The sequence below is a fragment of the Falco rusticolus genome, chromosome 7, assembly GCF_015220075.1.
Source record: "Falco rusticolus isolate bFalRus1 chromosome 7, bFalRus1.pri, whole genome shotgun sequence".
Lineage (NCBI taxonomy): Eukaryota > Metazoa > Chordata > Aves > Falconiformes > Falconidae > Falco > Falco rusticolus.
Genome location: NC_051193.1, coordinates 15,098,037 through 15,110,284, shown reverse-complemented (window position 1 = coordinate 15,110,284; position 12,248 = coordinate 15,098,037). Strand labels below are relative to the sequence as shown.

Genomic DNA, 12,248 nt, shown 5'->3' with positions numbered 1-12,248 from the left:
CATTTAACAGAACCTATTGTATAAGTAGTATGTATGAAATTCCAACTAAACAGATCAATTGGTAGCTCTAACAAATGAAAATGTTTTATTGTTAATATTACAAAAATCAACAGAAACATTATACTTAAACATTGTTCACTACATCTCTCTCAAATGAACCATTAAATTGGTTTAATAACCCTGAAAAAAAATCCATATACGGGATAAGACAGTTGGTATAGATGTGTTTTCATCTGGAAACTGCTGTGATTATCACTATGGATAGGCAAATAAAAATCTAAAATTGGTAACAATAAATCCGTACAAAACAGAAAGAATTGAATAAACTCTGCCAAAACAAAACATGCCAGAGGCAAAATGCTGCTTACCATTGGCAAGCAAATGCATCAGAGATACTAAGAGCTCTTCTAATGACTTAGAAACTGAAGTTTGACTAAAAACACTGATCAATATTTTTTATTTGCCACCTCTTCTATTGGAACATTTTCATAGCAAAAGAGTAAACAAAAGAAAGGCCTTAATCAGCTGCTTGTGTATCTGCTCTTGGCTTCTATCCTTATGAATCTCACACGTTGCCAAAAACGCTACTTAAAATTTATTTTTAAGTAAATCAAATCAAATCAAATCAAATCAATTCAACTATAGATTAGAATAGGTAAAGGCTCAACAACCCTACTGTTAGAGTAAAATAAATGGGGATTTTTGTCCTGGAAAAAGAAAACAGCACTTGGTAAACCTACCATGAACTGAAGAGCTAACCGTTAAAATCATACCAATCAATGCTTGTGACATATAAAAATCACAATAAGAAGATAATATTGAACGTTTGGCTTTAAATCAATGTTGAAGTTTTCTTTCTCATTAAAAATGCCATTTAGGAAAGCTGTTACCATCTTAATTTGTGCTATTCCCTAACTAATATCTCCACTATTTTCTGAGATTGGAGTTTCCCTTTCAGTAAAGCTTCCTTACATTGTATTCTATAAGAATGTTAATCCTATTTTATCTTATTCACAGACAGCAATAAAATATTACTATTTAAATATTTTATTTCATATTACTATTTAAGTATTTTGAAGTTACTATTAAGCACGTTGGAACATCAATTTTTTTCCACTGTTTTAGGGCACATACCTCTTTCACACTGGGGTCCAGTAAACCCATATGTGCAAGCACATCGGTTCGGAGCCACACACCTTCCTCCATTTAGACATCCATTTTCACAGACAGCTGTATCAGATGAAAGGCAAAATTAATATTTATTGAGCTATTTCCAGAAAGACATGATGGTATGCACTTTACCAGCTCTGGTAAACCGGTAAAAAATGGTAAACGTAACAGGACAGGACACTCCTTTTTTCCAGAATCTACTTACAATCTTTTCTTATTTCCTGGCCTCATTAGTATCACAAATTGATCTTTTCAAGACAGCATAATATAAACACAGTAAAAATCACAGCTTTTCTGACCTCTCAGAGCCTTCATCTTTGGGATGGCTACACCTAACTTCAAAATAACACCTCTTTCAAACTTTCAACAAAGAAACACTGAAATAGTAGAGACTGGAGATAGAAGGAAGAAAATTTCATCTCTGAACCCTCAAGATTTTTCCCTATTCAGAAGCAAATTTAAAAATGTATTTGCTCCTCTACCATAATAGAAAAATAATCCAGTATTAAAAGGCTGTTTGCTGATGTTAAATAATTCATGCTATTAACTAGGACAGCAAACTGTAACCAGCAGCTATTTTGACAAAGTTAATCCAAGATATTCTTCCCCTGTGTGACAGTCACTAGATTCAGAACACAGTTTTCCTCATAATAAACTCCAAAAGCAGCTGCTCTCAAAAATTAATCAGAAAATAGAACATTCACATGAAAAATGGCCTTTTAAATACAATTTGATGCTCATTGAGCAACATTATTCTTTGTTCCGTTTCACGTTCACTTCAGTAGAAAGGAGGTTTCCATTTATCCTCTTTTATCCACTTGATATTTCACAGAGAAGGCAGAAATACAATTCTTAATCCTTTCACCATGTGATCCTCTTCCAGATTATTAGGGTAAATTCCTGGTCCCACTGAAGTTCATGTAAAGTGTGCCATTGATTTTGACAGAGCACAAAAGGTTTTCATTAAATGAGCTAAACACATTTTCTCTGTCAGACCAATAGTTCACTAGATAGCAACATGACAGCCTTGGTTAAAAGCAGTGTTTACATCCTTATTTAAGTTACTTCACAGCATTCCAGCCAAGAAGACCAAGAGACCACCAGAGTCAGTTTGGGAGCGATTTCAAGCATCGGATCCAGGAATGCTGTTGACTCAGGATTGATTGAGGAAATCACAAATATGTCAATCAATGCTAATAAGGCTCATCAAAATGAGCAAAATTCCTAAAGCGTACTAGCAAAGTCTGAAGCAAACCTCTGTAATTAAAATAAAGCTTTGTATTTAAAAGCTTAATTTTGTCTATAGATGAAAACTGAATCCCATGTAAAACGGCCTATTGCTTTAGTGAGTGGGAAGCCCTAGAGGTCAATGGGAATTATGGTAGTGTGAGAACTACAGGATCAAGTTATATCGAATTATTATGAATTCACATGATGTTTATTTTAATAGTCTTGATGAGAAATAATTTACTCAGCATTCATTACGAAGTCATGTGTTCTCCTGTAAAATTCTACTGTACCTGATCAAAACCAAGGTCAAAATCAGTTGAAATATAGTGCTAAAGGGTGCCTAACCCACACATCCCAGAATTACTTAACTGTACACAGTACCTCATGCATATATCTATTATATTAATAAAAGTGTAACTTACGCTGTCCACAGTGTGTTCCCGTATATCCCTTCTGACAGAGGCAATGGTCATCACTGCAGCTACCTCCATTCATGCACCGGATGTTACAGTGTTGTACTTGAAAGGAAAAAAGATTTTCCTCAGTTATATCAAGCCAGTCAGAAACACTTATCTGTCTGCCAAGGGATTTATTTTTTTTTTCTTTTAGGGATTGATTCTATGACCTATAAACAAGTATTAGAAACCAAGGATGCACATTTCAGGACACACTTACAATGGCAGTACAGAAAACAATACTGATTGACAGTTCCTAAGGAATATAGGACATGGTGCAAGAACCTGACACCAACCACCCTTATTCACTGAACTCCAAGAGATTCCATATGAGCATAAACCCACATAAAAAATAAAGAAATTGTCTCTCAGTTTGCAACAATGAGAAAAAGCCAACAATAAGGGAAAAGTACTAAACTTCTGGCAGATACCACCAAGAAGAAAGAGAGTCTTATCATCTGGGCAATGGGGGAGAGCAGTATTAAAGGGAAGCATCTAAGGACGCTCCTGAAGGCAGCCCGGTTCTGCCAACACACAATACCAAAAGCTGATCGGCCCGGGTAGGACTTCTTGCATGAAAAGGAAAAATAACAGAGTGATTTCTTTCTGTATGCCATCTGTGGGCTCTCCCAGGTAAAGCTGCTGCCAGCTGCTGCACTCGGGGGCTGTGGAGCTCACAGACAACGCTTCCCCGGAGCCAACCACCCTCTCCTGCAAGAAGCAGAGGCGGGGGAGCAGCAGACGCTCTCCTCAGCCGCAGCCACACCATTTATAATGATTAACATGCAGCTCCAGTCCCATGCCAGTAACACTTAAAAGTCTGTGCTGCATTTTTCTATGTAATTTTCTATGCATTTTCTAGTAAGAAGGACAAAGACATTTTTTAAGTAGACATCAGGAGCGATTTCAAGTATGTCAGGCTCTTCATCAGGCGTAGAGAAGTGGGCAGGGCTCCTGACAAAGCGAAGTCCTCCTTACAGGTCCCACTGGCGGACACAGCTGTGCACGGGGCCGGCACTCCAATAAGCAGCCGGGAAATGGTTTCCCCCTTAACAGGAACCACATGAAAGGCTCCTCCCCAGATAGGATTACGGTCAGATCAGCATTTCGGAATGGTGATGGAGCACCAGATAGCTACACCACACGGTCTGAAACGCTCAGGACTGCAAAATAGAAATTGCGTGTCCCGCCAGCGCGTGTTGTTAACAGGTGCCATGCCAACCACTGAATTTTTCCTGTTGCACAAAGCCCTTAAGCATCATTTGGCTTTTTACAGTTCAGAAGTATGTGAATGGGAATTTTATTTTTATTTTCAAGTAGAATTAATATTTTTAACTGTATTGCCTTCCATAGCAATATCAATCCATAGAATAGAAGTTAATCATGCAGCTGGAGAAAGGTTTTAAAACAAACTAGCATTTAAAACACTGGTACTCTTAATTCTTCAATTATAAAAGTAAAAACTGTGTCTTACATTTCTTCTGTGTCTAATAGTTATGATACATCTTTGTTCTACTTTGGATGTACTTCAGTACTTCAGGCAACAAAAATGTACTAACATTCCTCAACAAAAAGTAAAATTGTCTGCAAATACAGAGTGAATATCTGGTGAAGATTTTTGGACAATGTCCTAAGTAGGTCAGAAAAAGGTATATAGTTACTTTAAAATGTGTAGTTCAACTTAATATACAATCTTAGAAAAACAGAGGGGATTACAAAAAGCATAGGAAATGATATCATCTGTCAAGCAGGGAAGGAACTTAAAAACCACAAACTGATTTCAATTAGAGTGAGTTATGCCAAGAGCTAATTTCCATTCCCACATGAAGACCAAAGCCATTTAAATAGTCTGAACTACATTTGAGATAAAAAGGTTAACGGTAGCTTATATGATGATTTTCACTTTGTTTATTCAAGTAAAAGTGAAGTATATTTCCCCGGTTTGGGATAAGCAGCAGTTTTACACATAACACATACACACACAAAGTTTCCATACTTTGTCTTACTGCTTCTTAAAGGAACTTTTTCAAGGTAAAATATTTCTTCCTCCTTCTAAAACTAAAATCATTACGGGAGACTGCTGGGACCCCCAGTCATCTTTATTAAAATGAGCCACTCAAATTAGTGAGCTTCCTCCCTTATTATCATGCAAGAAAATCAGTGGCATACAGTGAACTAATAATTTATTTTCTGCTCTCTTTTGAGAGAATGTTGAAAATAGTATTTCCAAAATCATACAGACTATTCTGAAATATTACCCTTCCAAAAGTTTATAGAAACACATGTGAAGACTGTCTGGCACTCAGATGATGATTTTAAGATTGCATTTTTGAAAAGTAGCACATTAATGCAGATCCAGAGTCTCTTTTCTCAGCTATATCAACAATTCCATTAATGTTAGCGGAGATATTCCAGTAAATGAAATAACCTGTTCCAAGGTATCACACTGACAGATACTCAAGGAAAAAGCACAGGAATTAGCAATAATGCTGGTAAATCAATGCATATAGCTTTGCCTTAGCTTGGCACGCACAGGAAATGTTAACAACATTAATAGATTATTGCTTTTAATCAAGTATTGTCCTCTTTTGGGTCCGATTTGTAAGCAGTCTGCACTGGAAAAGCCTGAAATCAAAACAGGAATAACTACAGGAACATAGCTTCATAAACCTGCAAAAGAGCCTGCGAGACCAAGTGCATCCACAGACACTTTGTGTGCAGGCAACATTTGCGTCATCGATGGAAGCAAAATAACAAGCTGTGTGCTTAAGCAACAAGTTCCTGAGTTTTTACATAAATCCTCAGCAGAAATGAGCGAGGACTTCACCACACCAAAAGCACAATCACCCCACAACTGCTCAGGAAACGTCCAGCTCACCAAGCAAACGAAAGGCAGCTCACAAAATGCAAACGAAACGCTGTCTTACTCTGCAATCCCAAACTAAGGAATGTGAGGTGTGAGGGTCTGCGATCCGCAGGCAGGAAAAGCCCTGCACCGAGGGCTGAGGGCGCACAGGGCCGGCGGGCACCACAGGAGGGGCTGCCCCACGCCTCTCCGTGCCACCGCCGAGGAAACACTCCCAACCCCGGCCATGCATGACGCAGGGCTTTGCCTGCCAGGAGCTGTAAACAAGGAATGACGGTCTCATCGCATCCCAGATGCTCCGCGTGCTTTCTCTGTCGGGTGGCTGCCTCAGGAAAGATGGCAGCTGGCACCAGGACACAGGCCTGCAGCACTGCACCAGGTGCTGAGAAAACCCGCGGCAGCCTTGAAAACACTGGAAATGTTTAAAATCCAAGAACTCTTACCACCTCTGACAGCAGCAGGATATAAGGGAAGGGGCCGAGCTCCAGTTTTTACGGCTGTTGAACGGAATCTGCCACAGCACCCCACGGAGCGAGGAGCGGGAGCCCGGGGCGCGAAGCCAAGGGCCCAGGCTCCAGCTCCCCCCCACAGCTCACGGTCTCTGAGGAAGACCTCGGCTCTCTGAGGAAGACCTCGGCTCTCGGCTGGTGCCCCTGAAGCTGCACACCCGGGGGGTGCAGAGCAGGCCCCATTTTACACCCCAGGCATAACCGGCCTGCCGGGGGAGCACAGACACTTGTCCCCACTAGCTGCCACCCCCAGCACCCCACAGCTCTTGCTGCCCCTGCCGCCGCTCCCATCCTTCACAGACAGCCCCAGCAGCACACACCTCCCGTGTTTACACCAGCCCAAGCTGTCCAGACAGGTTGGGAGCAAAACCAGCGGCTGGGCTCAGAGACACACCTGACCCACAACCCTGGGGGCACAGGGGGTGCCTGATGCTGGAGGAGAGACCCTCCTCCTCAGTCACCTCCCCCACCCGCTCCCACTGGGGCAGAGCAGTGACTCCAAAAACATGGCGGGATCGCAGGGTACGGCTGCAACACAAACAGGGGCACGGCTGCAGCACGAACAGACCATGCCAAAGCAGCCATAGCCCGGGCTGTCTGGGGGGCAGCAGCGGAGCAGCCACCACAGGGCTGGCATGGCCAGGGTGTGAGACATCTCCCCACATGCGCACCTGCAACGTCAGAGCCACCCACACATCGGAGCCAGCAGGGGGGATGCCTCCACACATGGCAATCTTATCTCCGAGCCTACTGTAAGCATATCCAAAAATTCACTAATTACACAGGAATAACCACTACGCAGCCAGCAAGTTCATTGATGTCATGAAAATCCCTGCAAAGAAAACCACCAGCTGATCTTTTCAACCACGAATCTGATTCCTAAAGCTGACTCATAACCAGAAAAGTCCCAACAACTGACCTGCATAAGAATCAAACTTGAAAGCTTTGTTTTGCTTCCCAGTCCACAAGCTTTCCAAACTGCATTATTTGATTCTGGCAGACAATCAGTCTATATGGCCACCATGAATTCAGTTTCTGCCTATGGCTGCGCATGCTATAAAACCTGTGCCCCCTCCTGACTCCTTAAGGACTAAAGACACATGTAACCTAAAATATCCAAAAGTCAGCTCAGGCACATCTCATATTTCAGAAGCCATACATTTAATCCTGAGAAATCACAGCATTTTCACACATATTTGTTATTTGCATTTTGAATGTGACAAACCTGTATCATCTATTATTTTTTTTTAAATTTTTGTAATAAGACTTTTTTCTCATTTGTTAGAACATGTAATTAAAATCAAGTTCATGAATGCATTTTCTGAAAAAATGCTAACTGTTACCAATGGGAGTTGACAGTAACCCTTTGATTTTTTTATAAGTTTGTTTACTTTGTTTCCTAATAGCAGATCATAGCAATTGTGGTCTATTGTGTAAAGACATATTCCTGGATTTTGTCTACAGTGCCAACGGAGCAAATGGCTTACAGAAAATGTATGTTCTGTAAGTCTTAATGAGGTGCTGGGTCATAAACATTATTACACAAGAGTGCACAGAGGCAGCAGAGTCTTTTCAGCCTACAACAGCTTAGGACACTTTTGCTTTTAGAATTGGCTGGTCTCAATAAATAAAGGTGATGTGACCATACACACAAAATGTGTCTTAAATTATTGCACTGGTTAAACAAGATATAAACAGTATCTTTTTTAAGCCAACTTGCTGTCTGTTTGTAAAGTGTTAATACTTATACCGTATACAGAAAAGCAACATCAAAAAGCGGGCAAACCTACATAGCAATGCAAGGAAAATAATGTGAGCACCAATTAAAGCTTGTAATTCTGACTAAAGACTAGTAGAATATTCATGTCTAGGAGAAGTAATTGTCAACAACCAAAATAGCTATGTTATATAGGCCTTAAAAGCTTCTTGCTAAAAATACTGCAGTAAAGTCCTGCACCCATTTATTTGTGCAACTCCAACGAACACTAAGACTACGGAGATCAGTGGTAGAATATTTCAGAAAAAGAACCACAAGAAGAACTGTAACTTTACTCATACTCTATTTTTCTTTCAAGTCTTGATTCATACAATACTTCAGTGTGGCCTAAAAAAACCTAATGAGGTAATACTAAGGCCCACTTGTTCCTGCCTTTTACAAAGGTGCCAAAATATTTAACAGATGTAGGGATACATCTCCCCTTCTGTACCCTGAAGGGAACTTGGAAGAAGGTCATGCTTTTCTTTACTGGCTTACAGGGCTAAGGCATATGCACCCGGCAAAACAGTAGCTGCAACCTGAGGCAGACACACAACAACACACACGTTTGTGCAGCATTTTGCACCCCTCCTCCTTCCTGTACTCTCTGGAAGTTCCACAGCTCCATACTCTCCTCATGCTGGCCTCTCCCTAACAGTCATCACAGGAGCCTGAGAAATGGGTTGAACTACAAAGAACAATATTTACCATTTTAGTACATGTCATTCCATTACATTCCACAGTTGTTATTGGGTTTCCACTGTTATTATATGAAAAGGATGCTAAAGCCACAAGCTGAAGTGGTCAGTTTTGTGGGAAAACTCTTATCAAGTAGGAAAGCAAAAAAATAGAAAGGTAAAAAATACAGGGGCAAAGCAGACCACACATTGAGCCTGAAAAGATATTCAGAGTTAAAAGGATAACCATTTTGCATAATATTACAGACCTCAGCTTAGTGCATCCCCCACTGACATCAGTTAATATGTTGTTCAGATAGTTACAGGCATTTGTGGGAACCAGTTTCCCCCAAAATTCTTCCCAGAAAATTAACATACTATGTAAAAATCAAAATCTTCTGCATTCTAAGAGACAGGCACCATACTCAAATGAGAATACAGTGGACTTCACAGCCGGCATCTCAAGACATGAACTGAGATACTATCCCAAGCAATGAAGGATTTCTACTTCATATCAGATACTCATAAATTAGTCATTGAGTGATCTGGTTCATTGAATTAACTTAATTTTACTTGGTTTTTTCTGGATCTGGGGAACTCTCCTTGAAAACCTGAAATTTAAGCATTTCTAGGAAAAGTAATCTCTCTGAGAAGCTTCATTTCCAAAGCATTTGGGTTTTTTCTGATGAAAAGTCGTTCCACTTAAAAACCTGGACCAGTTCTGTATCTCTAGTACCTACAGAAGTATCACCTGAATAAGCTCAGCAGCATTAGATTCAGAAGGTAAGTGCTGAGCCTTGCAAGGAAATGCTATAATACTTGTAGGCCTATGTATGTAAAATACAGCATAGCGTCTGGCTTAGCAACCCCCAGAACGAGAGCAGAATTACAAAGCAAGCCAAATTCAGCCAGCTGTCAACAGTCATCTCCCTGTCGTTACAACTTTTTTTCTGTATATATGTGCATGTCTAGCGCTGAATACAGGTAAGGTATTTTCCAGAAATCAAGGAAGACCAGAATTAGTGTTACAGCCTGGCAAATTAATATAGCTTCCAATAAAACTAATTTGGTTTTAATTTGGCAAAACAAGAGTGTCACCAGTAGCTAGTCTCTGGGTAATTCTTCAGTTTCATCATAGGAGGCTATGCTTTCTTTCCTATGGTAAAAGTATGTCTGGTGACTCAGACATTATTTGTCTTAAATATTGACCACTGAACTATCTTACATATCTTAGTAGCTTCACAGACTCAAAAGAGCAGTATCAAAGACACAGAAGAAATACTTACTTGATTTTGAACCACAGGAGGGGGCTATCTGACCATTTGGGCATGTGCACATGTTTGGTCTAGAGCAAAATCCATCCCCACAGGAATGTCTGCAGATTGCTATAAAGAAAACATAAATGCCTTTAAAATGTGTTTCAAAAACCCCAAATACACAAAGAACACCTGATAGAAAATATGCACTCAGTACCGTAACATAAATATCTACAAACTCATTAACTTGCAAACAACAGATTCCAAAACAGTTCTTCCTGTTCACCTACAGCACTATAGGAGACAGACCTTCACAGCCTTTTATGAAAAGGTCTGGGAACATGCCACAGGCCACACTAGATAAAGGGAGATTTCCTTGGAAAAGTGAAACTGTGGTCCACTGGACTGCTCTTGGAGGAAGGATGGCACTGAGGCAGCATTACAACGCTCCCTTTATTTCTGCACCAGACACACAAAAGCATAGTAACTCCCACTTGACAGCACACTGCCTGCTATCTCTGGAGGCAGTCTTACCAGTCTTAGCCACAGTGCCTTTAACAAATATTTCTGGTAAACTGCACCATTACACGTGAGCATGCATACAGCACTATGATGTATGTATATACATATTTATATCCCTAACACAGATATTACAGGGATATGGTCCAAACAAGCAGAGAAAATGCACTTGCTGGCCCAATGCTGTTGCCTCCTTCCATTTACCTAAATAGATTAACATATTCCACAGCTACTTGCTCCTGAGTCCACACACACCCTGGATCCCTTTCCCACAGACTTAAACAGAACATGTGGATGAGATTAATCCTTTGTTAAATACTGGTATCACATCACTGTATTGTAGCCCACAAAACTTGGTATATTAGCTTAATATATTTAAAATGGTAAAGAAATGACGTGCAGCTGCTATTGAAATTGTATAGAAACACATTTCAGTTCTGGTATACAATTAAAAATACCCTGACATAGAGGGACGAAGATAAACCTCAGTCATAACACATAACCGCATTAACTTACGGACTATGCATTGGTTTCCACCAGGTAAAGTTTTCCATCCAGGGCAACAGTAAGCATTGTAACGTGATCCACACACATTTGGTCTGGAAAAAAAAAAGGACAAATTCTTCTTTTTACTCAGAAACATGTTTTAAAAGTAGAGGCATAAAGAGGGAAAAAGTAAATCACTACAATATACATTTCAATAATTAAATCTAGAAGTGTTGTATGTTTTTAGCAGAACTAGATGCCTTTGGATGTTGGTTTTTTTACGTAACATACACTTTTACAAATCGAAGATTACATTATAAACACAAATCAAATCAGTAACATCTGAGCAACAGGAACAGAATGGGTAAACCTTGTCTCATGTCATCCCATATCTAGAAAAGGAGCATACAGGAATATTGAGCTAATCTCCCATTTAAATACAAAATGAGGGATCACATCCATCACCGTTAGTGAACACAGAGGAAACCTAGTGCTCTTTGAACAGTAATGTTTAAGCTTCAGGCTGCTTTCTCTTCTTTACTCTGAAGCACTTTTACTGTTCCCTGTTTTGTCCATGAGCAAAACTATGTCTATATGTATGTACAAGTGAAACATCAACCATGACATCAGCCAAATAAATGAGCCACAATATGCCGATGCTACATTAGCACAAATTACTTTCCAAAAAAATCAAGGATGTGGGTGCATGTAGAGAGACGGGGTCCTGTGAAATGAATACGAAGGGCCTACTGCCCTTCTTACATGATGGATCCATAGGAGTTTTTCTTTTCAACCCATTCCTCTCATTCATATTTACCCTTTCAAATAAATATATCACTAGAGTTTACTATTGAAAACTGACATGATGTGACACTACTCCTGTCATGATTTTATTGGTAAAAAATATGAAAGTTGAAATGGTTCTATGCCCCTCACAGATAACAGATCTTTTTTTAATCTATCTTGTCCTATTTAATACATCTATCTATGCAAGTAAAGCTAGTAAGAATAGCTTTAGAAATGGGAAAATCTACCTCCTTTTATTGTATGTTTAAGAAATCTATCAGAGCAAAATTTTACAGTCTTTATTAATATTGTGAACAATTACTCAATAGATTAATGCAACTAAAGCCAGCTATAAAATTCCTAGAATCTGCTTTATTAAAATGCCATATACAGATTAGAGACAGATTTAAAGTGTTTATTGTTTTAGGAAAGATTTTCTATTATTATTTTGTCCTTGGTCTTTCAGAAAGTTCTTCATCCCTAGTATTGCAATGTCTAAGTAAACAACAGTTACCTCATATGGTGAGGCAACTTAAGA

At 39.6% G+C, this 12,248-nt stretch overlaps 1 protein-coding gene across 4 annotated transcripts in view; it reads right to left on the bottom strand.

Moving 5' to 3' along the window:
- FBN1 (fibrillin 1) overlaps positions 1-12,248 on the bottom strand; it is a 157,632-nt gene that overhangs the window by 132,021 nt on the left and 13,363 nt on the right. For all 4 annotated transcript variants that reach the window (XR_005105389.1, XM_037395159.1, XM_037395161.1 and 1 more), the window contains exons 3-6: positions 10,955-11,037; positions 9,950-10,048; positions 2,823-2,918; positions 1,135-1,230 (exon numbers count right to left, since the gene is read on the bottom strand). Coding sequence is in view for 3 of the 4 variants with exons in the window: in XM_037395159.1 (XP_037251056.1) it covers positions 1,135-1,230; positions 2,823-2,918; positions 9,950-10,048; positions 10,955-11,037 (374 nt within the window). In the remaining variant the exon portion in view is untranslated. The remainder of the gene's footprint in view (positions 1-1,134; positions 1,231-2,822; positions 2,919-9,949; positions 10,049-10,954; positions 11,038-12,248) is intronic.